The sequence below is a fragment of the Blennius ocellaris genome (genome assembly GCF_963422515.1).
Source record: "Blennius ocellaris genome assembly, chromosome: 2".
NCBI classification, from domain to species: domain Eukaryota; kingdom Metazoa; phylum Chordata; class Actinopteri; order Blenniiformes; family Blenniidae; genus Blennius; species Blennius ocellaris.
In genome coordinates this window covers 28,279,342-28,301,744 of record NC_137651.1, presented here as the reverse complement: position 1 = coordinate 28,301,744, position 22,403 = coordinate 28,279,342, and the positions used below count along the sequence as shown (strand labels likewise).

Sequence of the window (22,403 nt, the reverse complement as noted above, 5' to 3'; positions counted from 1 at the left end):
AGCGTTCTGCGTGGGTTCAGTGGACCCACATATGTCACATATTTCCAGAGCTGTCGCTCTATAAATTATACATCCTCTGTTTTGTGGGCCGAAATGAGTCCTAAAAGTATGTAATTCATGTGCGTTAGGTACAAGACACTTCCCTCTTGTGTGGTGTGTCAAATCTACAAAAGCTTCCCCTCCAAATAATGCATTCCCCTCGTATTTGCTGTTACGGACATTCTGAGATGAAATTATGCAAAATTATGAGAGGTAGGTGTCTTCTAACCAAACTACATCAATTACATACAGTATATGGCACTCATCTTGCCCCCAAAAACAGGATGTTAATCTCGGCAGTTCCAGAATCTGCCCTGCTGAAGGATGCATCCTTCGCTTTACTATAAATGAAAGATTTTGAGGCATATTTTTCAACATTGTGAATTTCTAAAATGTTCCTCGCTTTATTTTGGGATGTGCTCGAATCATGTACTTCTAAATGTATTGTCTTGACAGAAATAAATTAGATTTATGCATGACTTTAGCTGAAACTATAAACGACTTGAGCCTTACATTCAGATAGGAGCCATCAAAATAGGGAGTAATGGAGGTATAGAATGGTAGAATGAAGTTCTACAGCAGTTTCCAATGGCAGCCTATGTAAACACACGCTGCTCAACACCACCAAAGTTCCGTTTAAGATGAAATTCCATTAAAATGCAAAGAAATAGCTTCATCAAAAGCAAAATTGTCTTATCTGATGAAGCGCTATTAAACGCCTGCTATGGGTCTTGTAAATCGCACTCCAGACCAGCAGGGGGCGCTCGCCATAAATTAACATGGTGTAATGTGTACATCCGGGTTATGCTCCGCCCCCTCTCCATGAGATACGTTTATTTGTTAATGTAATGTGGAAACGAACTGTAGCATTTTCCGCTGCGTTTTAGTGTAATACCTTCACAACAACAAAAAGAGCTGCGTTTAGAGTTGTGAGCTATTAAAACATGGCTCCAACAATTCAGACACAAGCTCAACGAGAAGACGGACACAGGTATGTGTGACTATAGAGCTTTTAGCGGGTTGTGTGCACAGAGTCCGCCGTGTGAAGGTGGGTTTTAGTTGTTTGGTTAGCTGGCTGGTAGTTAGTTAGCTAGTTAGAGAACAAACATGAGATGAAGACGAGTTTTAGAAAACTCACCTGCAAAACAAGAAGTTAACGTGACGTGAGCTCACTTTAACCTGCGGGTGAAGGATAGTTAGCACGCAGGCTAAGTTACGAAGCGTTGATATACTGACTCTTGTCGCATAATTTGTGCTTCTCGGTGAAAGTTAATGACATAAAGTACATAATACTGGTCATGCAATTGCAATTTTTCATTATGCTATGGTTGAGCCTCAATTTTCAGTGAAAAGGCGTCATGGTGTTTCTGCAGCAAGGTGCGATTGTACTATTAATGTTTACATTCTTAATGCTGCCGCCTGTATCAAATATTTCATGTCCAATCGAGTTTCGTCACGTGCAGAGTAACGAGTAACTCTAGGAATATCTAACATCTCCCACCACCTCGTGTATTTATGATCACAGAAGTATTTTAATACTGAAGGTCTGTCGGCCGAAACCGGCCCACAAGAGACTCCAATCTCGCCAAACCACCAAGCAAATTGTAAAAATGTCAAAGAAATCATTGATTTTTTTTTTCAACAAATTTGTTAAGAGAAGTGGATACAAAACAACAGTGAGACCCGAGCTGAGATATTGGTGATGCCATGAAAGCTGACCTTGTTGGTGTCAAAGGGGTGTCAAAGGGCTGTCAATGTGAGCTTGTTGTAACAGCAGCTATAAGATACGTTTCCTGGGCATTTCACTGGATTTTGCACCAAAATGTTTCATTACAACTGACTTTATGTTGAGGTTTGAATCAGATGTAATTGGGCTGTGTGTGGCCAATGTAAAATGTGTTAAATGTATTTCAGGTTACATTGTGAAGATGTTTTGGTCATAGATGAGTCTGGACACACACAAAAAAAACATCCAATATATAACGAGCAGTAAATGACAACACAGCAATTAAATTATTTCACAATTTGGATATTGGATATTTCATTTCGCCATCTATTTCCTCAACAGCCCTTCCCTTTCTTTCCTCCAGCCTGTCTGGCCCAGCTTTTTATGCACTTTTTATGTCCAAAATCCTCCTCCAGCGACATCTCAAACACTGCCAGGCTGTGTTCAGTGCATGTTTTCAGTTCAACCCTTGCAAGCATTACCAAATTAGTGCTTTTGCTGTCCGCGCCTTCATTTCACCCAATGCCCAGGTATTACCAAACTTGTGGGATGTTGACTTTATCTCTGTAGAGCTCTTTCTCTCACTGTGATGTCATCCATGAGCTCAGGGACATTATGTTGTGATCAAAGTCTGCAAAATGATTTAAACCTGAATGCTTAAGGTGTGTTTAACCAGGGCAACAGGAGGAAAATGATGCTCTCTGGGTCCAGGATTTGGCTCCATACAAACTTGCACTTCACAGCACCAACAAAACAAAAGGCAGCCACAAATAGGATTCTCCAAGTGGCCCTGACAGTCTGTCACAACCTGCCAGCAGTTGGCACATCCACCTGTGGCCCTCCTGACATGGTGTAGTGCTGCAAATGAAACCAGCAGGCTCAGGTGCCACACTTGAATGTGACAGCCGTCCAGTAGTTTCAGCAACATGCCACTGAAGTGACACAGTGAGCGCAGTGAGCATCAACGGGAGCAGATGTTCCGCCGCAGGCTGCAAGTGCTTATTTATGTACAGTGCTTACAAGTGGAAATTCTATACAAGACAAAAGAGAGACACCCAAAGTGTTAAAGTCATCAGCTTATATGTCAAGAAACCAGAATATCGTGATCAAAACCGGAAGTGATTGTGGAGTGGGTCTGATCTTTTTATATGTTCAAGGGCTGCGCCAACAACTTCTCTACATTTTTTGGGGGGGCGGCAAAGCTCAACCGTCTATTTTTGTTCCTGCAGGATAATAAAAGTCTGAACCAGCAGATGAAATTAAATCTGCCTTTCTGCATAGAGTGAATATTTTAACTGCTGACTGCCACAAAGGAGGTTTCACCGGCTGCTTAAAACAACCCGTCCGCTCTAACAAATAGTGATATATGATGATGTGACAGAGTACAGGGCTCACAAGAGTCTTGATCAGGGTTCGTGGCAGCACACGCTGGAATAAGCCTGGGAAGTGAAAGCAAAGTTTCTGCAATAGAAGGAAAAATGTCCACAGTCAGCCTCCGGAGGTTTATGTTGGTTAAAAGCGTGTTGCTATTAAGACTTCTCCTGCTCGGTTTCCCTGCAACATCAAGCTGTAATTATCTGCATATATGTTCACATATATAAAAGCTGTAATTATAATTTTTGTAAATGCTCTCTGGACGACATATTTTAAGTGTCTCTGCTGTTTTTGTTTACAAACTTTGTCTAGTTTATAATCAGTAAAGTTAAATCATTTGGTTAAAAATTATTCCCGTAAACATTTGTAGAGTAATGGTTAACCTATAACAGCCTTTCGTGATTGGAGATGTGCAGGATTATTCTTTTATAACAGTTGGATTGGTTTTATTAATTGCAGTATTTTAGTATTCTTGTAAAATGTTTTTTTTTTAAACTATTTAGACCATTAAGTTTTGCTTCTTATTTCAGGTTTTATTGCAGCAAAGCACAAGTATGCATTTGTTAATTTAAAGGTTAAATTGCCAGCTAATAGAGATTGTTATTGGAGTTAATGGAGATTAAAAGTGATGCACACAAATGTGTGAATCTCCACTGAACTGTGCTTTGTAGAGATGCTTATTTTCTCTACTGATTCCTGGGATAATTAAGTTGACATAATTGTCTGTTCATTTAAGCATGATAAGTGTTAAGGAGCAGTTGCCTGTTAGTTTCTTTCCACTGAAACATTATCAGACACACTTGATCAGCAGTTAATGAGAGATGACGACAAATTTGACAAATGGCTGTTTTCTCTTCCAGTCGGCCGTCCTCTCACAGAACAGTCCCAGAAAGGTGAGGTACTTTACACTCTTGTCTATTTCGTCATTCGAAGACCAGAAGTAAACCGCTTGGTTTTTGTCTTTACAGATCCGGAGTGGTGTGTCGAGTGAAGTACTGCAACAGCTTGCCCGACATCCCATTCGATCCCAAGTTCATCACATATCCATTCGATCAGCACCGGTAAATCCCCCCCCCCCTCAGCCCTGTCTTCATTCACTGTCTTGTAAGTGAGCATTTAACTCAAGACGCACGTGGTGTTCATTCTGCCGTGGCAGGTTCGTACAGTATAAAGCCACGTCTCTGGAGAAGCAGCATAAACATGAGCTGCTCACTGAACCGGACCTCGGTGTCACTATTGACCTCATCAACCCAGACACCTACCGCATAGACCCCAGCAGTAAGTCTCCAGCTCTTGGTCTGGATTTACACGTCTAATAACTGAGTGTGCTCATCCAGCTGTTAAAACTTTCAGTACTTCTGGACCCTGCCGATGAAAAACTGTTGGAGGAGGACATTCAGGCTCCATCCAGTTCAAAGAGGTAAAACTACAAATGAGACTGTGCGTTTCTCTCTCTTCCTTCCTCTTTAACCATCTCGTGGTTGTAACAGAGAACTAGTATTAAGAATGCGCAGTATGGAATATGTGCCGATGTTTTCGAACCAAATATTGCCGATACTGATACAACCGGAAGTCCACGGATGCATCAGCATGCCAAAATTGCGTGTCCACATGATCTCTCAATTTCCTGCTTCCCATTCATTGTCTATCGCGTTTTGAGCCCCAAGGCTCATTCCCTTGAAGGTGAATCCAGCCAACTTTATGCAAATAAGCTGCAGGAAGAGGCAATCTGACACGTCGCAGGGAGAACATGCAGCTGCGGCTCCAGACAGGCTCCTATACCCAGGCTCTAACTGGGGATTCGCTCACTGTGTCTTGGGGAAGAGCTCACCACTACACCACCGCACACTTCAAACGTTTCCTCCTCCTCTGGCAGGTCCCAGCAGCACGCTAAAGTGGTGCCGTGGATGAGGAAAACCGAGTACATCTCCACAGAGTTCAACAGATACGGCGTCTCCAACGAGAAAGTGGAAGTCAAGTAAGTAACGGACACATTCAAACATTAGTGATGTGAAAGAGTGTTTTTGTTGATGACACGTGTGGCGTCTCCAGGATCGGAGTGTCGGTCAAACAGCAGTTTACAGAAGAAGAGATCTACAAGGACAGAGACAGTCAGATTTCTGCTATCGAGAAGACGTTTGAGGATGCGCAGAAATCTGTGAGTCTGCATTTTGTCCACCGACATAAGGGATTAGATAATAATGTGAATAAACGTGGTCAAAGTGCATGACTGGATGATGCTCTGTGAAGTATTTTGTACAACATGAGGTCACTCTTTGTCCCCAGATTGCGCAGCACTACAGTAAACCCAGAGTCACTCCTGTGGAGGTCCTGCCTGTGTTCCCCGACTTCAAGGTGAGTCCCGAACGGACTTCTTCACATTATCTTACTGATTTCACATTCAGTGCAGCAACGGGAAGGCGCAGCCAACGCCTCATGCTATCAGACAACAAATACTTCCAGTTAGAGATACTCTATGACCATGTTCTGTTTTTTTTTTTTTTTCCAGATGTGGATCAACCCATGTGCTCAGGTCATATTTGACTCTGATCCTGCACCCAAAGACATATCAGGACCTGCAGGAGTGGAAATGATGTCTCAGGCTATGATCAGGTATAAACTAACACTGTCTATGAAACAAATCTCTGAATCTGCAGCAGAAATACCCTTTATTGACACTATCATTGTGTTGGTCTACTTCAGAGGAATGATGGATGAGGAAGGGAACCAGTTTGTGGCCTACTTCCTGCCCAATGAAGACACGCTGCGCAAACGCAAGAGAGATTGCGACGAGGGATTGGATTACATGCCAGAGGACCTGTAAGTAAAAGAGTCGCGTAATAGAGGAACATATGTTTGAATTGATCGCATTCCTTGTGTGAGTGCTGTTGTCTTTTATGTTTGTGTCACAGGTACGATTACAAGATAGCAAGAGAGTACAACTGGAACGTGAAGAACAAAGCCAGCAAGGGCTACGAGGAGAACTACTTCTTCATCTTCCGTGATGGAGACGGTGTTTACTACAACGAGCTGGAGACGAGGTAACTGATCAGTGCCGGTGATCCACAGAATAGATAGTGTGTTCAAATCTGTTCGGCCGAATGTTCTGACGGCGTTAACTCTGACCTGCAGAGTGCGTTTGAGCAAGAGGAGAGCCAAAGCTGGAACGCAGTCCACCACCAACGCTGTGCTGGTGTGTAAGCACAGAGACATGAATGAGAAAGAGCTCGAAGCTCAGGTGAGTCCAATTCTGTTGTCACGGGTGCATTAAGCGGGAACAAAATAATAACAAAATCCATATTTTTATGGAACTGAAATTCTTATTAAATATCACAGTGGCCTGAGCACATGATTGCTCACATTCACCCTAAAAACGGACTTCCTCCCTAATAACAACAGCAATCTGGACTAAATTGGGTTTTAGTGCTGCATTTACACTGTCGATGGGATGAGACCCAATTCAGATTTTTTTTTCTCTCTAATGTATATCGGATATGCTTTCCGATACTTGGCGATGAGATACAGTCCTGATTCATTTGTGGGAATAATTCAGATGTGTATTGGATATGTGCCAGTTCCACCATTGTGTGACCAGGCCGATTGTTTTTTCTCAATATCGCACCCCAATAGTAACATCAAGCCTTTTTTGTGGCTGAACACGCAGTAAAGAAATGAGAACCATGGATGCGATCCGACAGGAGGAAAATCCAGCACAGTGGTCACTTAAAGAGGTCACATGACCTCTGGAGGAAATAATTGCAGCATATTAATAAGATGCAATTGTGGCCCTCTTCTTTCTCCTCTGCCCAAAAATCCTGGCGATGTTTGAACTTCTCTGGCACCGGGACATTAGCATCAAATGTATGTCATCATATGGCTTCGCTGGCGGTGCCGAGTTGAGAAGCAGCATGAAGGTTGTAAACAATACAAGTACAGATGTGCAATGGTTCTGATGTTGTGGTCAAGTGTAATCGGAACAATCAGACATGGGATCACTTGATAAAAATACACGTATTCGATTAGATTTATGCAGCAAATCCGTTCCGAGCATCAAGGCCGGCGGTGAAAACATCAGTCTCTGTCGTGTATTTGAGTCACGAGTCCACAGGAGACTTGTGTTTCTCAGTATTTGAGTTAATTGCTCTCAATGTAATTGCAGGAGGCACGCAAAGCTCAGCTGGAGAACCACGAGCCAGAAGACGAGGAGGAGGACATGGATAAAGACATGCAGGATTCAGGTGAGCTCCCTTACATACTGCATCCATGCAGCTTTCCATCATTAAGCCGCTACTCCCCGCCGCGCAACCTGTTGCATCATGGCCGCTCAGCATGTGCTGCGTGTGATGTTCCCCCTCTGCAGGTGACGAGAAGGAGAAAGGCAGCGAGAGCGAAGCAGAAAACTCTGGCAGCGAGTCCGAGAGGGAAGACGAGGACCGCGAGCAAAGGGGAAGAGACGAGGAGGAGGATGAAGAGGAGGACGAGGAGAGAGGGAAGAGGAGGAGGAAGGCCAGCGGCAGCGGGAGCGAGAGCGGCGAGGAGAGGACCCGGGAGATGCGGGACGAGGAGGAGATCTTCGGCAGCGACGACGACAGCGACGACGACGACAACAACGAGCCCAAGAATTCGCCGCGGAGCAGCGGGGCGGAGGGCAGCGACAGCGACGACGAAGGCGGGAACAGACGCGGGAGCCGGAGTCGCAGCGCCTCGCCGGCTCGCAGCGACCGCAGCAGCGAGCATTCAGAGACTCGGGCTCAGAGTGGAAGTGGAAGCGAGAGAGCCTCGGACTCCAGCGACGCCAGCGACAGCGAATAAGATCCGCCGTCCAAACGCCACGGCGACACCTCATCTGTGTGTCCAGATCCAATTTTGGAACAGACGCCATGTAATGTGGGGCCGTTCCTCCTCCAGATACTTGTTACCTTGTTTTCTAACCGTCTCTCCTGCATCCTTGTACACAATTCATCTCTTGTCTCGCATATTCGGCACAGGATCATGTACAAATGTCTTTGATTAACTTCTGAAATGTAAACTTGATAATAAATCACTCGTGATGTTTCTTTTTTAACAAATTCACTGGTCACACATTGTTTTTCTTTTATTGGTTTCAATAGATCCAGAGAATTATTTAAAAAAAAAAAAATACTCAGATGATTAATGAAGGAAAAGTGGCTTTTTGCACGTCATCCCAGTGTCTTCAATTTGCTCCAAATCGAAGGCTGGAGATACGGGAGCTTCATTTTTAACGGAAAAAGGCCAGCTGGTTCTTCAGCCACTCTTCAGTCAGATCATCAGCGTTTCTTGTTTCAAAGACCTGAAGGGAGAAATGAAAGGGAAGAGATCATTTTGTTTTTGTTTTTTTTAACATTTGGAAGTCAAATTTACCTGGTCCAGATTTAACAATCATAAAAACTCTAGCTGAACGAATGTGATTTTCAAGATTGTATCAAAAAGACCCATCAATCCTCATTGATCTTTGGACCTTTCACAGACTTCATTGATTCTCTTTTTGGAAGTCTGTGTTCCAGCAGCAGCTCAATAGAAATGGACCATCACCTGAGTGTAATGCCAGCTCAGGAAATAAAAAAAAGTAGTAGAACCCTCAAAGTGAAAATAAATTACATGGAGTACTTCTTGAATCTTAAGACGTGGAACCATTGACTGGTCCGGTTACCTTGGTGAGCTCGGCTGCCTGGACCAGTCGATTCTTGCTGCCTGCGTACATCATCTGCTGCTCCGGCTTGCAGCCTGGGGAGAAGAAATCGGCAGGTTTTCAGGAGAGTTAAAGGGCCTCTTCATCGCTTTAAACAAATGTTTTTGAACAGCAGTTCTCAACCTTTTTTTCCCCCTGATTTTTTCGCTGCCTCCCTTCTTCTTGAATCTCCACAATACTAAAGTAAATCTAAGCAACGTTCACTCTGACAACTGAGCAACTTCCTCGCTTTGTTCCCGAGTCCGCAAGTCTGCAACCTTTATGACCAAGAGGTGGTTTTGTCACTTTCCACCGAATCAAATTCAACTGGAGCCACAAAACATGTTCAACTTTAGAAATAAGGCCAACACCGCTCTTAGTATAAGTTTCACATATACTAGTTTATGCTTGCTGATTTTGTGATGGTGTTAAGCATCTTTAATTCTTTTAAAACACTATACAAATAAAATTGATTATTATTTATATTTGGTCTGTGATCAATTGTTCTTCTATAAAGCTGTGGTGCAGCTCACCCATTGGACTGGAGAATATGAAGCACAGGGGGTAGGACACTCTGCCGTCAGCGTGGACGTATTTGTAGCTGTAGACAATGAATGTGCGACGCTTGTCAAGGAAGGGAAACGTTAAGTTTCAGAGTCAAAACACTGATTTTCATGATATCATTAAAAAGTTTAAACAGAGAGATTTTCATTTGGATATCTCGGTTGCTGCTCTGGAAGTTCATCTCGTAATTCGTCCAGTGAGACGTCCTAAAAGACAAAGCTGAGCATAAATGACCTTTATGTAGCAGGGATTAAATTATGGATAAAATATAAGAAAGTGCCAACACGAACCAGTTTAAAAAGCTTTTTAAATCGAATATCATCAGTAAGTATAAGAAAGAAGAGCAACAATTTTTCCTCGGAACACAATAAAATATATTCATGCTTAATAAACATGATAAAAAAAAGTATATATTGTGATAGAAAAAAAAAACTGTACTTGCCTCGTATTCCTCTTCCAGGATGACAAGCTGCTTCTCCATGTCTATTTTCACTGCAAAGTGTGACAGTAGTTTGCGTTAAAGACTTTCATGAAGCTGAGGTTGGACACATGGAAGTACAACGAGAAAGCCCTTTACTCACTGAGTATGGCAGCATTGTTGGTCTCCTTTCGAAATCTAAACTTTCTCAGTTTGTCTTTGAGACTTTCGTCCACTTCACACACAACCAGAGAGCTTGACTGCAGAAACACACCAATAAGATTTTGTTAGTTCTGACTATCATGTATGTACATATGTCCCTGTGTACTCGGGATGAAATTAGATTTTTTTTTGGGCTGTAGGCCAGAAATAGAGAAAACATGAAGAGATGAGCGTGATGTCTTTATTCACCCTACATGGATGCATTAAACATTCATAACACCATTCTGACATATTGAGGACAGGAAATGTTTTGCAGCAACATGCAAGCGAGTTTCCTGTTTAAAAAAAAAAAAAAAAAACGGAGGGGGGTGGCTTTCTGTTGCAACGGCTGAAATAAAACTCCACAGATAGACAGAAATGTCTGCATGACAGATCATCAAACTTGGTTGCATTTCGACAGATAAGTGAAAGCTTTCCGGGCATTGCGTCAGTTTTACCTACCATTCTCCAAGGATCCCTCTCCGCCTTTGTGTTCACCAGCTTTGCCCAAAAAAAACAAAACCCACCAGCTTGTGACAGACTGACAGCTTCTCTGAGTCTGTCAAGAGAGCTTCCTGAAGATGGCAAGGGGAGGGCAGACACACTGCTGGCGCATGCATCACTGCCTCTTCCTCTTTTCTCCAAACACTGCCTGACAGCAGTGTGCAAGCTCAGCTGTGTGCTGGATGAGACAGTCTGACAGTCTTTTAATGCATAAACAATGTGCATAAACAACACACACACAACCTGTCTACGTTAGTATGATAGAAGAGACTCTGGTGTATATTAGATCAACATTGTGTCTGCAGATGTTATATGTCCCCCTTGCTGAATTTACTTTCACTTCCTAATATCACAGAAATGAAAGGGCTTTCAAATGTTATGAACACTTTGGGGTCAGGTGGTCAATTTTCCATTTTGAGCACACTGGACTTAAAACTACCAAAAATAAATTCAAAATTAAATTGTGAAAAAGTTAGATTTCTTTTATATTGAGAGCCCATGTTTGTACATGTGTAGTGAAAACTTTTCACAACTTAGAATGCATATCCAATAAATATATGTACAAACAAATGCATAAATGTATATATTAAAATAACACATTATGCATGCTAATGTTTATAAAAAAAAAAAAAAAATGCCAAAAATTCCCAGGCATTTTTGTACCAAACCAAGCTGGCACAATCATATAACTGTAATAATTAGCATTGTTGTAGCAGCCAGTAGTATATAACTAACACTAACACTATATCTCGCTAACACAAAAATAAAACAAATATATATATATAAACATTTTATTCTGTGTGGAGCAACAATGAACCACATTAACCAATATTCTATTCTATTCTATTGCCCTGCAAAGGGAGATCGTTGATAGTTTTAAAGAAAGGCTTCTATTGAATAAGTAAGTACAATGTACATGATGCAAAAATTCAAAAACAGGCAACGTTGTTTTTTTTGTCGTACAAATAGAGAACAAAATAAATATTCAGCGTAAACCTAACTCGGAGGACTTACAGCATATTGTATTTATCTTTAACTAATTATTATATCTATAAATGATTTTAACTGGTGATCATGTCAGACGTCTGGATGCTGCTGGACGCTGTGGGAGGAACAAAACATTACGTGCGTCATGACGTCACCTCACGTCTTACGTCAACTCAAAAATCGAAGTGGATTTCTCCAGGCGTACACTCCTTATTCTCTGTATTGCAACTCACAATTTTTTTTTGTACATAAACTAATCAACATGATGTGCTCGAAACCACAGAGACTTGCCGTTGTAAAGGAATACCCTTGAAGGAAAACGCCACGAACGGGACCCGAAAAACCTGCGCTTCTTCGCGGCGAAGCTAGCAAAACTTGTTAGCCAAGAGGCTCGCGCTAGCAGCCCGTTAGCTCATTAGCCTAGCCCGCTAACCAGTGACAACTGACAAAAGGTAAACAAGAAATCCCTCCCGAGTCCGCTTTCGGCGAGCCGCCAACCGTCCAACTTCGGCGTGCGTTCCCCGTCGGGACACGCGTGTCGTTTGGAAGTGCATTTCGTCGCGCCCGAGACTGAAAACTGGGGGGAGAAGGAGGCAGCAACAGCGTCAAGGAAAAAAACAATACAAATCCCTCATCAGGCCGAGCGAGCTAACTCCGGCTAACCGCTACCTAAAGCCGAGCCGCCCGGCGGAGTGTTCCGCAACACTTTAATACATCTGACAGGTGGATTGACGACTGAACGGCCCGTGTGCCGAGCCGAGTTGACGCCACAGAACCCTCTAAATGTGTCCGTTCATGAGTATCGTAGTCCCACAACGTTACAGGTGCTACAGTTTGTTGGGAGTTAGCATCCTGGATATGTAACTAAAGCTAACGTTGCTCCTCTGGGTTTTGTGATAATGTGTCGTATATGCAGAATCCCGGTGCTGTTTATTATTCCGGTTTAGCGGCGTGCTGTGTGTCATTGGCGACATGCTTTACTCTGTGTAATTGACCCAGTCGCCTATCTCCCGAGTTAAAAGATTGGCGCACCTTTTGTGAATGACTTGCGTCCTTATCGTGATGCGGCGAGGAAAGCATCAGTTACTAATCTATTCAAAAAGATAAAAGTTAATCGGGAATTGCCAAAACATTGTCGAGGTATTCTGTTTGAAATGCAAACCCAAGTTGAGTCAGTCAGGCGTCGTAAGCCAGTTGTGTAAATATATAAATGTTCCAAAGCTGCGGTATGATGTGGATGTTTTATCTTGTGCTATATAATCTCTTACCTCCCATTTTATGTGAGCTTTATCTTCCATCTCATATCATCTCAGAACATTAGGATGGGATGAATTCTGTTAATAAAGCATGTCTTTGCAGTGGCATGGTAAAGCTTGGTTGTCTTTGAGGGTCATCATTGCTTTGGATGAACAATTTAAAAATGGTTTCAAGCAAGAATGAAACTCGATTCTGGTGAGTTTGAACATGATGGAAAAGGCCTTGAGAAAAAGTAGACCCCCTGTGTTGTCAGTTATAACTAACAACACCTTCAGCAAGTACCATACCTTGTAAACACTTTTTGAAGGAGATTTTGGGGTGGGGGGCTTATCCCATTCTTTCTCCAAGGCTATTAACTCTGGGATTCCGGACACACTGCCACTATTCTTAATGATGGGACTGTGATGGTCCAAACGTCTCGTTTGCACGTCTTGAAGAGCTTCGTTGTGGATTTTGAAGTGTGTTGTGGATCATTATACTGATGTAGAAGTGTCTCTTTTCATCTTTGACTTTGTGATGTTTTCTGTGCGAAGTTGCCAGTCTTTATTTGATGCATTCTTCCCTCCACCGGTGCCACAGGCTGCAGCACAAACCCAAAGCAGGAGCTTTTTCCACGCATAACCCTGCTGCGGTCAAATGATTTAAGTTTTAACTCGATTCTAAAGGATTTGGTTCCAAAAATGCATCAGGCTTGTTGAGATAGCCATTTTTAGCTTTGAATATTCTGGTGATGATGCAGGAAAATATGTTCTGCTGATGACTCTTATACACTGTTATGGCTGTAAGGTAATGTCTTACTCGCTTCAGAATGTGTTAATTCCTCTTGGGTGTTCCTTTCAGCAGTTTCATTTCTGAGCAAAAGTTGGATATACTTGGCTTCCTCCTTACAGTCTCTATCACCTTTGTGGCCATTGGTTGTTATACTTTTCAGAGAGCTCACTGCTCATTGTCGAAACTGCTTTTCATTTCAGATATCTGACAGTGTAGAAACCCCAACATGTGAAATAATCTCATGTCTTCTGAAAAGTTGCACAAGCTAAGTCTTTGCCTGTTGTGTCTTGTTCCCTCATAAATCTAGCACATCAACAAAGCTGATGGAAATATAAAAATGTCATCTTATACTTATGTAGCTCAGACTTTAGCTTACCTGTAATGTGTAAATCAAGGGAACAAACACTAATTCTAGAAAATAATAAGAAAAAGTTAAATGATTTTTTAGATAAAGCACCAAATTTAAATGATCAAGTCACTACAGATGATTTGATTGTGAGCATGCTAGCGTAAAACAAATGCTTATGGTTGTTTTTGTCTTTCACCTTTCTGCAGTCGACACGCACTTTCATCCTCAAGACACCTTCCCGAGAATCGGCACGGCTCTCCTGTCTGCAGTTCCTCCTGCACCTGAATCATGTGAGGGCCCCTCGGTGCAGTCTGAGGGGATCCCAGGACTGTTGTAACGTTAACCCCGCTGTGCGGGGCTGGACTCGTCCTGTCTGTGTCAGAGAGAGAAGCCTCTCCGATAGCGCGCCCCCCCCCCCCTCACTTTCACAATCCACACATTCTCGCTCTCCTTTACCAAGGAGACACGCCATGATGTTCCGAGACCAGGTAGGTATCCTCACAGACTGGTTCAAAGGCTGGAACGAGTGCGAACAGACGGTGGCACTGTTGTCCCTCCTGAAGAGGGTGTCCCGCACCCAGGCTCGCTTCTTACACATCTGCCTTGAACACTGGCTGGCAGACTGCACCGAAATCCACATCCTTGAAGCCGAGGCCAACAATGCAGGTAGCTGAGACTTTGAGTGTCACTGTGTATTATTGATTAATTATAATTATGACAAGTGTTGTTTCTATTTATAAATACTGAAGCAGGCCTATATCGGCAACACAACATTAACCGCCTTGTTTGTCCTTTGTCATTAGCAATTGTCAGCCAATGGCACCAGGAGCCAAAAGAGAAAGTGGTGTCCTTGCTGTTGTCCCATCTGCCTTTGCTGCAGCCACGTAACAGTGAAGCCAAATGTGAGTACATGAAGCTGCTGCAGAAGGTGTTGAGTCACACAATTGAGAGTAGCTTGTTTGTGGAAGAAAGCAGACAGTTGCTATCCTACGCACTCATCCACCCCGCCACCACACTGGATGATCGCACCTCTCTCGCTATGTGGCTAAACCACCTGGAGGAGCACCTTTCTAGCGGCTATGCACCCCGGGCACCACCCAGCCCGTACCACCCACGCCAAGGCTCAGACGAGTGGCCCAGCTCTGCTGAGGCTCTGGACCCCGGCAATGCTTGGCATGATAAGTCTCCTTCATCCAGCATGTCTCCAGCAGGACAGAACGGACACATGCCTTTTCCAGGCGGGATGTCGTCACCCATTAACAGCAATAATACAGGTCAGCACTTTTAGCGGCGTAGAAAACATTTGGAATATTTGTTTTTTTCTGTAATCTGGGGTTTCACTTCTTCTGCATTTGCTCTTGAGTTAACGAAGATTTCAGTTCATGTTCAGTATTGCCGTCGCTGTGTTGCTCATTTATTTGTTGGGTCTTTTCCAGGTCTGGGCGGGCCGATGCAGCCGAGCCCTTTGAAGAAGTCCATGTCCATTATTCCTTCCAGTCCTCAAGCTTGTGGCTCCGAATGGGGCAGCCAGGATGAAACGGGAGGAAGACAGAACTTCATAGTGACAGACCACGCGCCCCTTTCGCCACAGAGCAGCGTCGCCTCGTCAGGCAGCGAGCAGACGGAGGATCAAGGCTCCGCACGCAACACCTTCCAGGAGGATGGCAGTGGCATGAAAGGTCTGTCTTTGTGGTCAAAGCTGTCTCTCTGATGATGTGAGCCGGAGCAAAACTCGCCTTCTCTGAACTTGTGTTTGTCCCACTGTTCTAGATGTTCCTGCATGGTTGAAGAGCCTCCGCCTTCATAAATATGCATCCCTCTTCTCTCAGATGACCTACGAGGACATGATGATTCTCACCGAGCAGCACCTGGAGTCCCAGGTTCTTAAGCCTCCCTTTCTCATACGCGGGGGCCAGGCTTTGATTATTCTACACTCCTTATCAATTGAGAACATTACTGTCCTCAAACCTGATGATACATCAACTCTCAATGAGGCATGAAATTAAACAACGCACCCTACAGTTATATTGAGCCAGTCACACATACAAATTGTGCGATTTTGCCTCTGCCCCTTGGCTTCAATGAAACAGATGGTGATTAGGTTTGTTATTTAGTGACTGTATAAAGTGCCCGGTGTTCCCAGAAGAAACGACTCGTCTGCTTCTCATGGGTTTTTCTTTTCTTTCTCCATCCTTACTTTTTAGAACGTCACTAAAGGAGCGAGGCACAAGATCGCCTTAAGTATCCAGAAACTGCGAGAGAGACAGAGTGTACTCAAGTCTTTAGAAAAGGTAATTCAAATGGGAGGGTCATGTTCTTCTCATGCTTTAAAAAAAAAAAAAAGACATATTATTGTCTTGACTTGACGAATTTCATTTGTACTCGTCAGGATATCTTGGAAGGGGGGAACCTACGAAACGCCCTGACAGAGCTACAGCAAATCATCATCACACCCATCAAGGCCTACAGTCCACCCAGTGCAGCTCAGCCTGCCTCGGACACCTCGACCTCCTCCCCCCTTTCAGAAGCTGCAAAAACAGGAGCAGAAAAAGCGCCGGCCTCAGAGGGCTTCCAGTCCCACAACCCTCCTCCATGTGACGGGGACTCGTCGGTCACCCCCATCTCAGACGGAGACATCGCTGGACAGTTCACCCGTGTTATGGGAAAAGGTGAGAGCGATGTCTTGTTGTTGCCCCTCTTGTATTCAAACCAATAGATTCATAAGAATACAAAGCAAAACATAATGATGAGAGCTAATTGTGACCTGTACTGGAAGTGAATGAATGATAATTCATTCCAGATGTGTCCGTCATAACAGCTGTTACACATGATTATATCCACATAATTGTACACACATTTCATGCATAAATGTACCCATTTCCCTTCAGCTGTAGTGTATACATTAACCCACTCACACCATGCATGCACACAAAACAGTAATCATGTCTTAAAAAGAGTAGCATGAAGCGTAGTTAATCCCATCCTCCCTTCTATATCCCAGCTGGCCATTTAATACCGGCAGCCTGTCTTTTTTTCACTCCCGACAATATTCATTCAACAGTTATTCCAGCCACACCTTGCTTGCGCTATTATTCTATACATATTATTTATACACACTCTACATCTCGACATTAAGCTTATATCAACACATGCAGACATCATTCACTTTGTAAAGTACTGGTGATGTATTCATATGTACTGTATGTAATTCTGTACATCCTGGTTGTCTGGTTTCAGTGTGCACCCAGCTGCTGGTGTCAAGACCAGATGAGGAAAATATCAGCTGCTACCTTCAGCTAATTGAGAAGTGTCTGACACATGAGGTGAGAACCTCAGGTCTTGTTTTTTCGGTGCACTTTTTAGAGTAAAAATCACATTTCCACACTTTGCTAATGCTCTTTTATTTATTTATTTATTTATTTATTGGTCTGCTGTGTCGTCTCGTCTTTCCAGGCTTTCACAGAAACACACAAGAAAAGGTTGGTCTCCTGGAAGCAGCAGGTCCTCAAGCTGCTCCGCCTGTTTCCTCGGAAAGCTATGCTGGACATGCCTGTGTACCGACAGAAAGGGTGAGACCGCCGGCCCGATTTTGCCTTTGATCTCCCTCTCTAGTGGAGGAGATGTCACACCAAGTGAATGTAACTTCCTGCATTTTCCATTTCCACCTAACTTGCTTTGATCCTTCTTCTCTCTAATTTTTTAAACTCCCTTCCTCGTTATAAGCACTGCAGTCATTTTCATATGACGCAGCTTCGGCTGTTAAACACAAACTTCTGATGATTGCTTCTTTCTTACTTGTTTTGTTTCTCCAGCTGGACCTATGGGTCCAACTCCCTCCCCACAGCAGGCTCTGTGAGTGGAGGTGTAGGGCGACGGGGCCAAAGGCAGTTTCAGATGACCCCTCGCGGACTCCCGGCCGGGCGCATGTGTCTTCCTGGTGGGATCGGGGGAGCGTCTCCACGCCACACACTCACTAATCCAGCACTGGCCAGCCAGGGCAGACAAGTGAGTCTTCCACTCAGTGGATATGGGAACATTCATTTGGATTAGAAAGTATTTTTTTCTACGCGCTCCATCATTTTTGGTCCTGAATTAGGTGTTTGATATCTGTTTGCTTGTTTTTAGGTCATTTCAGAAACCTATTGAAAAATATCAAAATGTATATGCTTGATATTATTGTTTCATCCACCCTTCATCGGAGAGTACTGACCCATTAAGGTATTCTCAAGTAGCCCCAAAAAAATGCTCCTTAGTCACTGTTCTGGAAAAAAACGAGTTTAATCAGCATATACCTGCCAGTGCAAGGGATCCTCATATAACCTTCAGTCCGAAAAAACATTAGGAGACTGTGCTCAATGGAAGGGAAAACAGAATGCTATGAAATGCTATTCCTAGGAATTAATATCTTTCTTATGAGAAAATTATGGTTTTTAAAGTATCACCTCTACATACCCTAAAGATAATATCCATTTACAACTTACAATTCTGTTTGGGATTGTGATTGTCGTCTTCTGTATTGTGAAAGATTGTAACAGCTAATGACTTGGCTACAAGATAAGAAAACCACATCAGCCCCCTGGATAAGTGACGTGCGTGTAATGAGAACTTGTGTTCCCCTCTATAGAGCCTGTGGTTTGCCAACCCCGGGGGCAGCAACAGCATGCCAAGTCAGAGTCGCAGCTCTGTGCAGCGGACGCACTCGCTCCCTGTCCACACGTCCCCGCAGACCATGCTCATGTTCCAGCAGCAAGGTATCGAACAAGGTCATCTTCTCGATTTCTTTCATTTTTTATGGATGTATGCATTCAGCCACAGGCTATTGCTGTCCCGATTAACATGCTAAATGCTCTATTCTCTGCGAGCTTGCGTCACCAACTGCCTTGTCTTCTTTATTATCGTGTTTACATATTCCCAGAGCATTCCTCACATGTACCTTTGATGTTTTCAGTCAAACTATTGTTTAAAAGCAATAGAGACGTTTGGGAAAGGGTGGATTTGACTAGGACTGTGAGCTTTGCAGAGAAAAGCTACACAACTTTTGATGAAAAGAAACTGCTATGAATTGGTCAGACGCCAGAATAAAAAGCTGCTCCCCCTCTGTGCCAAGGACGAAACAACAAGACAGCTTAACAGCGTATTGCAGTAAACAATCTGTGGCCTTGTACAGTATACATAACCTTTTGGATGAACTGACTGTTGTGCCAGATGCCACACACAAGCGGTGCAAAATCACAATGGCAAATCTTGTTTTCACAGAGTCAGCACAGGATATTTTCACTGTAGAGCAACCTATGCCAAAGACGAAAATCCATAACTTTGTTACATAAGCTCAACAGACCTGCACATCCGTGTCAATGAGTGTGAACGGAAGTAGGACGATGTTCACTGTTTGTTTCAAAACAGTTGGTCATTTAATCAGGACTGCAACGTTTGATACCGAAGACAATCTGTTTCCTAATTTGGGATTTATAAACAGTGTTGAATCAAATTAATCCCTTGAGGTTTAAACCTTTGTTTTTGATCCAGTTCTATGAAACATTCTGGGGAAAAGAAGCAACAACTTTTCAGCTCTTGCTGGTTTTCTTGAACTTTCTGTCAACTGCTCGTCGGTTACTCACAGTGACTCACTGAGCTCCTCGCTGTAGGATTTATTTAACAGTTGATTACGAAATGAAGAAGAATAACAGAATTGAAACAAATATGTTTAAAGTACAACCTTTAAACCTTTATTGTATTTAGTAACTTACACATTCCTGCAGTCTCGTATAAATGAATACAAAATGCTTGTGAGTCATAGAATGACAAACACTGATAAAGTTGCTGTTTCCCCTCTTGATTGTTCCACAACTGTCGATGAAATACATACAAGTAGACGAGGTTTCCCTTGTGAAACATGTTTATGCTGTCGTTGGTGAATTTCAGTCAGTTTAATGTTCTCCAACACATTTTATTTAAACTTAAATCACACATCAGGTTGTGTTTTCAGTTTAGAGTTTTAAGGTTTTGAAATGTTTAATTACACTCCGAGAGTGAAATTAAGTATTTTGACGAGTGCCCTTGAACAAGTTTCTACCTTCTTTCATGATTTAAACTTGAAGCCGTGCTCTTCAGTAATGAGGCAAAGCTAAGGTATTAAAGACACTGTGCTTCTCATGGAAGAAAGGATCCTATTTAATACTCTCCACACATCGCCGTCTGCCACTTATTAAGCTACGTTCTGTGTAAAGGCTTCACCTTAAAGCTCCGTCTTACCTTGCCGCTGTATCCGGCCTGTATCCACTTGACACAGATTGAAGTTTACATCAGATTGGAGCTCAGGGATCACACTTTGCTGAAATGTGACCTGTGAAGTTTCAGGACACTCCCACAGCCCCATAATCCTCTTGTGCTTTTCTGCATTCCAGAATATTATGCACCATTTTGTTGTTTTTCGTGTACAATAAAAGTAATCTTGGATGTCGAAACAATCGCTGCACCAAACATACTGAGGCCCGTTTCTGCTTATTTCCACAGAATGCCAAGTTCCAGGTGGCGACCTGGAGATCAACCCCACGCTGGAGTCACTGTGCCTCAGTATGACGGAGCATGCCTTAGGGGGTGAGTGTCCTCAGCAGCTCACTGCTAACTAGGCCACTGGCTGGCGAATCGCCAAACAACTCCACAACACCACCTTATTATGTCGTCTGTCTGTGCTGCATAATGAGGGAAAGGATGCAGCATGTCTGCCGTCCGTCAGGGAGAGGGACCATGACATCTATAATATTCATTATTTATTTTTCCTTAATTGTGTTTCTCTATTAATGTTTAATAAGCTCTTTTAAATAATACAGCATAATCAGTCAAGCTGCGGGATCCACTAGTTGTCTATAATGTTACCGTGACTGACTAAGGTATATTTTTCACTGTTTTCTTTCTTTCTTTCTGTGAGACAGTTAATGTTACCTATCCTTTTTTGTTCTATTTTGGTTTATATGGGTTGAAATTTTACTGAGTTTAACTGACTTTTATTGGATGTATAAAGGATCGAATTATACAGAATCAGACAATAAATCTCCCATTTTCACAGTAGTTTTCCTGTTGGTCAGACCTTGTGAAAATAAAGGAGTGACTAGACACCTTAATGTACTCCATTAACCATTGTTCTATTTCATATTGAATCTGCTGAAGCTCACAGTCTGCAGTGCTAATAAGAAATTTAAAAAAAATCCCTGGACAAATAATAATTTCACCCTGGGCTGTGTTGAGCTGCGCTGTGTTTTGTCTCTGGTGTTACCTATCCACAAAATGTGTCCAATAAATGTAATGTATGGCTGTGATGCCATAAAAATTATGCAATAAATGTAGAATTGATAGACACATAAAAGGCATCAGTAACTTTTCCTCCTCCTGGAAAGAAGTAAATGTCGTTGAGCCTGCAGCAGCGAGGTGGTCCTTTTAGGGATGAAATGTGCTTCATCTCATCTACTTTATGATCAGAAATGTCTTAAACTTGTGTCCCCCCCCCCCCGATATCCCCCCTAGATGGAACAGACCGGACGTCAACGATATGAAACGGGAGAAAGGAAAAAGAAATACACTTCAGCGGAGGCCTGTTCAGTTCCTCATCACCCAGCACAAAGATATACGTATGCTTCAGAAAACCAGGCAAAGCAGTCACTACAAAATGACAAAAAAACTGTGTATATGTTCTCTAATATTTTTGTACTTTATTATATACGACTAAGTTTATTAAAAATGGAATACAGATGATTATTATATTGTAGGACAGAGAAAAAAAAAACAACAAAAAAACAAGGTAAACTTTGCAAACTGCTCCGTGTCGCCTGCAGGACTGTGGCACGATGTGCAGAGGCTCGGTTCTCCTGGGTGAGAGACAAACTGTAGATTGGTGCTGTCTTAAAGGGGCTCTACCCTAGAAGTTACTCTTTTTTTTTTTTTTTTTGCCCCATTTCTGCCTTGAAGCAAGGCTTTCTACCCAAAACACACTGATGGCCACGGCCCCCGGAAAACACATGATTTGTAGTTTCAGAGAAATTCCAGGGGAAAAAAGAAAAAAGGCACTTTTTGTTCAGCGATCTTCAATATTATGCTGTAATTGGCCGCAGGAAACGGTTGTCAACATGTGCTGAAGCGCTTCCCGACTTGGGCAGCGTCCCTCAGCTCGTTTTGTCCCCTCCGGCGACGCCGTTTCTGTGGCGGAGAGTACCGACAGGCTGAGCGAAAGCTTGCAACTCGGCCGTAGAAATACCTCGTCTCGGTTGTTTCCACCCCCACCCCCCCCCTAAAGATAGAAGGGACTGTCCTCCTCAAAACTTCTACAAAGCCAAAGAGAAGGGTTGTTGCGCTTGTTGATTTGAGAAAGATATTTGTCGTAAAATACAACAGGATGGTTTAATTTTTTTAACTTTTTTTTCTTTTGTTTCTAAAGAAAAAGAACAGCGGTTTGAAGAATTTATGCCAGCTGCAATTTATAACTGTTAATTCTTTTCCCTACTCCATAAATGATGATGAATCTCATTTTGTG

General features: G+C 43.0%; 3 protein-coding genes across 4 annotated transcripts; 2 read left to right on the top strand and 1 right to left on the bottom strand.

The window, feature by feature from the left end:
• Nucleotides 1–889: 889 nt before the first annotated feature.
• On the top strand, nucleotides 890–8,174 carry paf1 (PAF1 homolog, Paf1/RNA polymerase II complex component). The gene is made up of 14 exons (XM_080507518.1): nucleotides 890–1,030; nucleotides 4,000–4,032; nucleotides 4,108–4,200; nucleotides 4,296–4,417; nucleotides 4,493–4,559; nucleotides 5,016–5,117; nucleotides 5,192–5,297; nucleotides 5,426–5,494; nucleotides 5,649–5,752; nucleotides 5,843–5,959; nucleotides 6,052–6,180; nucleotides 6,272–6,377; nucleotides 7,299–7,377; nucleotides 7,500–8,174. The coding sequence occupies exons 1-14, from the start codon at nucleotides 984–986 to the stop codon at nucleotides 7,949–7,951; spliced, it is 1,626 nt and encodes a 541-aa protein (XP_080363644.1). The 5' UTR covers nucleotides 890–983; the 3' UTR covers nucleotides 7,952–8,174.
• Nucleotides 8,175–8,228: 54 nt separating this feature from the next.
• On the bottom strand, nucleotides 8,229–10,583 carry gmfg (glia maturation factor, gamma). The gene is made up of 7 exons (XM_080507529.1): nucleotides 10,474–10,583; nucleotides 9,974–10,070; nucleotides 9,835–9,884; nucleotides 9,549–9,598; nucleotides 9,362–9,444; nucleotides 8,811–8,884; nucleotides 8,229–8,450 (listed from the first exon to the last, which is right to left on the bottom strand). The coding sequence occupies exons 1-7, from the start codon at nucleotides 10,474–10,476 to the stop codon at nucleotides 8,379–8,381; spliced, it is 429 nt and encodes a 142-aa protein (XP_080363655.1). The 5' UTR covers nucleotides 10,477–10,583; the 3' UTR covers nucleotides 8,229–8,378.
• A 1,175-nt stretch (nucleotides 10,584–11,758) lies between these two features.
• On the top strand, nucleotides 11,759–22,403 carry samd4b (sterile alpha motif domain containing 4B). 2 transcript variants are annotated; one of them, XM_080507499.1, is made up of 13 exons: nucleotides 11,759–11,954; nucleotides 14,086–14,545; nucleotides 14,683–15,153; nucleotides 15,316–15,558; nucleotides 15,650–15,759; nucleotides 16,084–16,170; nucleotides 16,269–16,548; nucleotides 17,117–17,202; nucleotides 17,333–17,448; nucleotides 17,692–17,884; nucleotides 18,504–18,630; nucleotides 20,393–20,476; nucleotides 21,401–22,403. In XM_080507499.1, exons 2-13 carry the CDS (start codon nucleotides 14,350–14,352, stop codon nucleotides 21,427–21,429), a joined length of 2,022 nt encoding a protein of 673 aa, XP_080363625.1. In that variant the 5' UTR covers nucleotides 11,759–11,954; nucleotides 14,086–14,349; the 3' UTR covers nucleotides 21,430–22,403. The 2 variants fall into 2 exon arrangements, with proteins under 2 accessions (XP_080363625.1, XP_080363624.1); XM_080507498.1 differs by having other exon boundaries at nucleotides 18,504–18,642.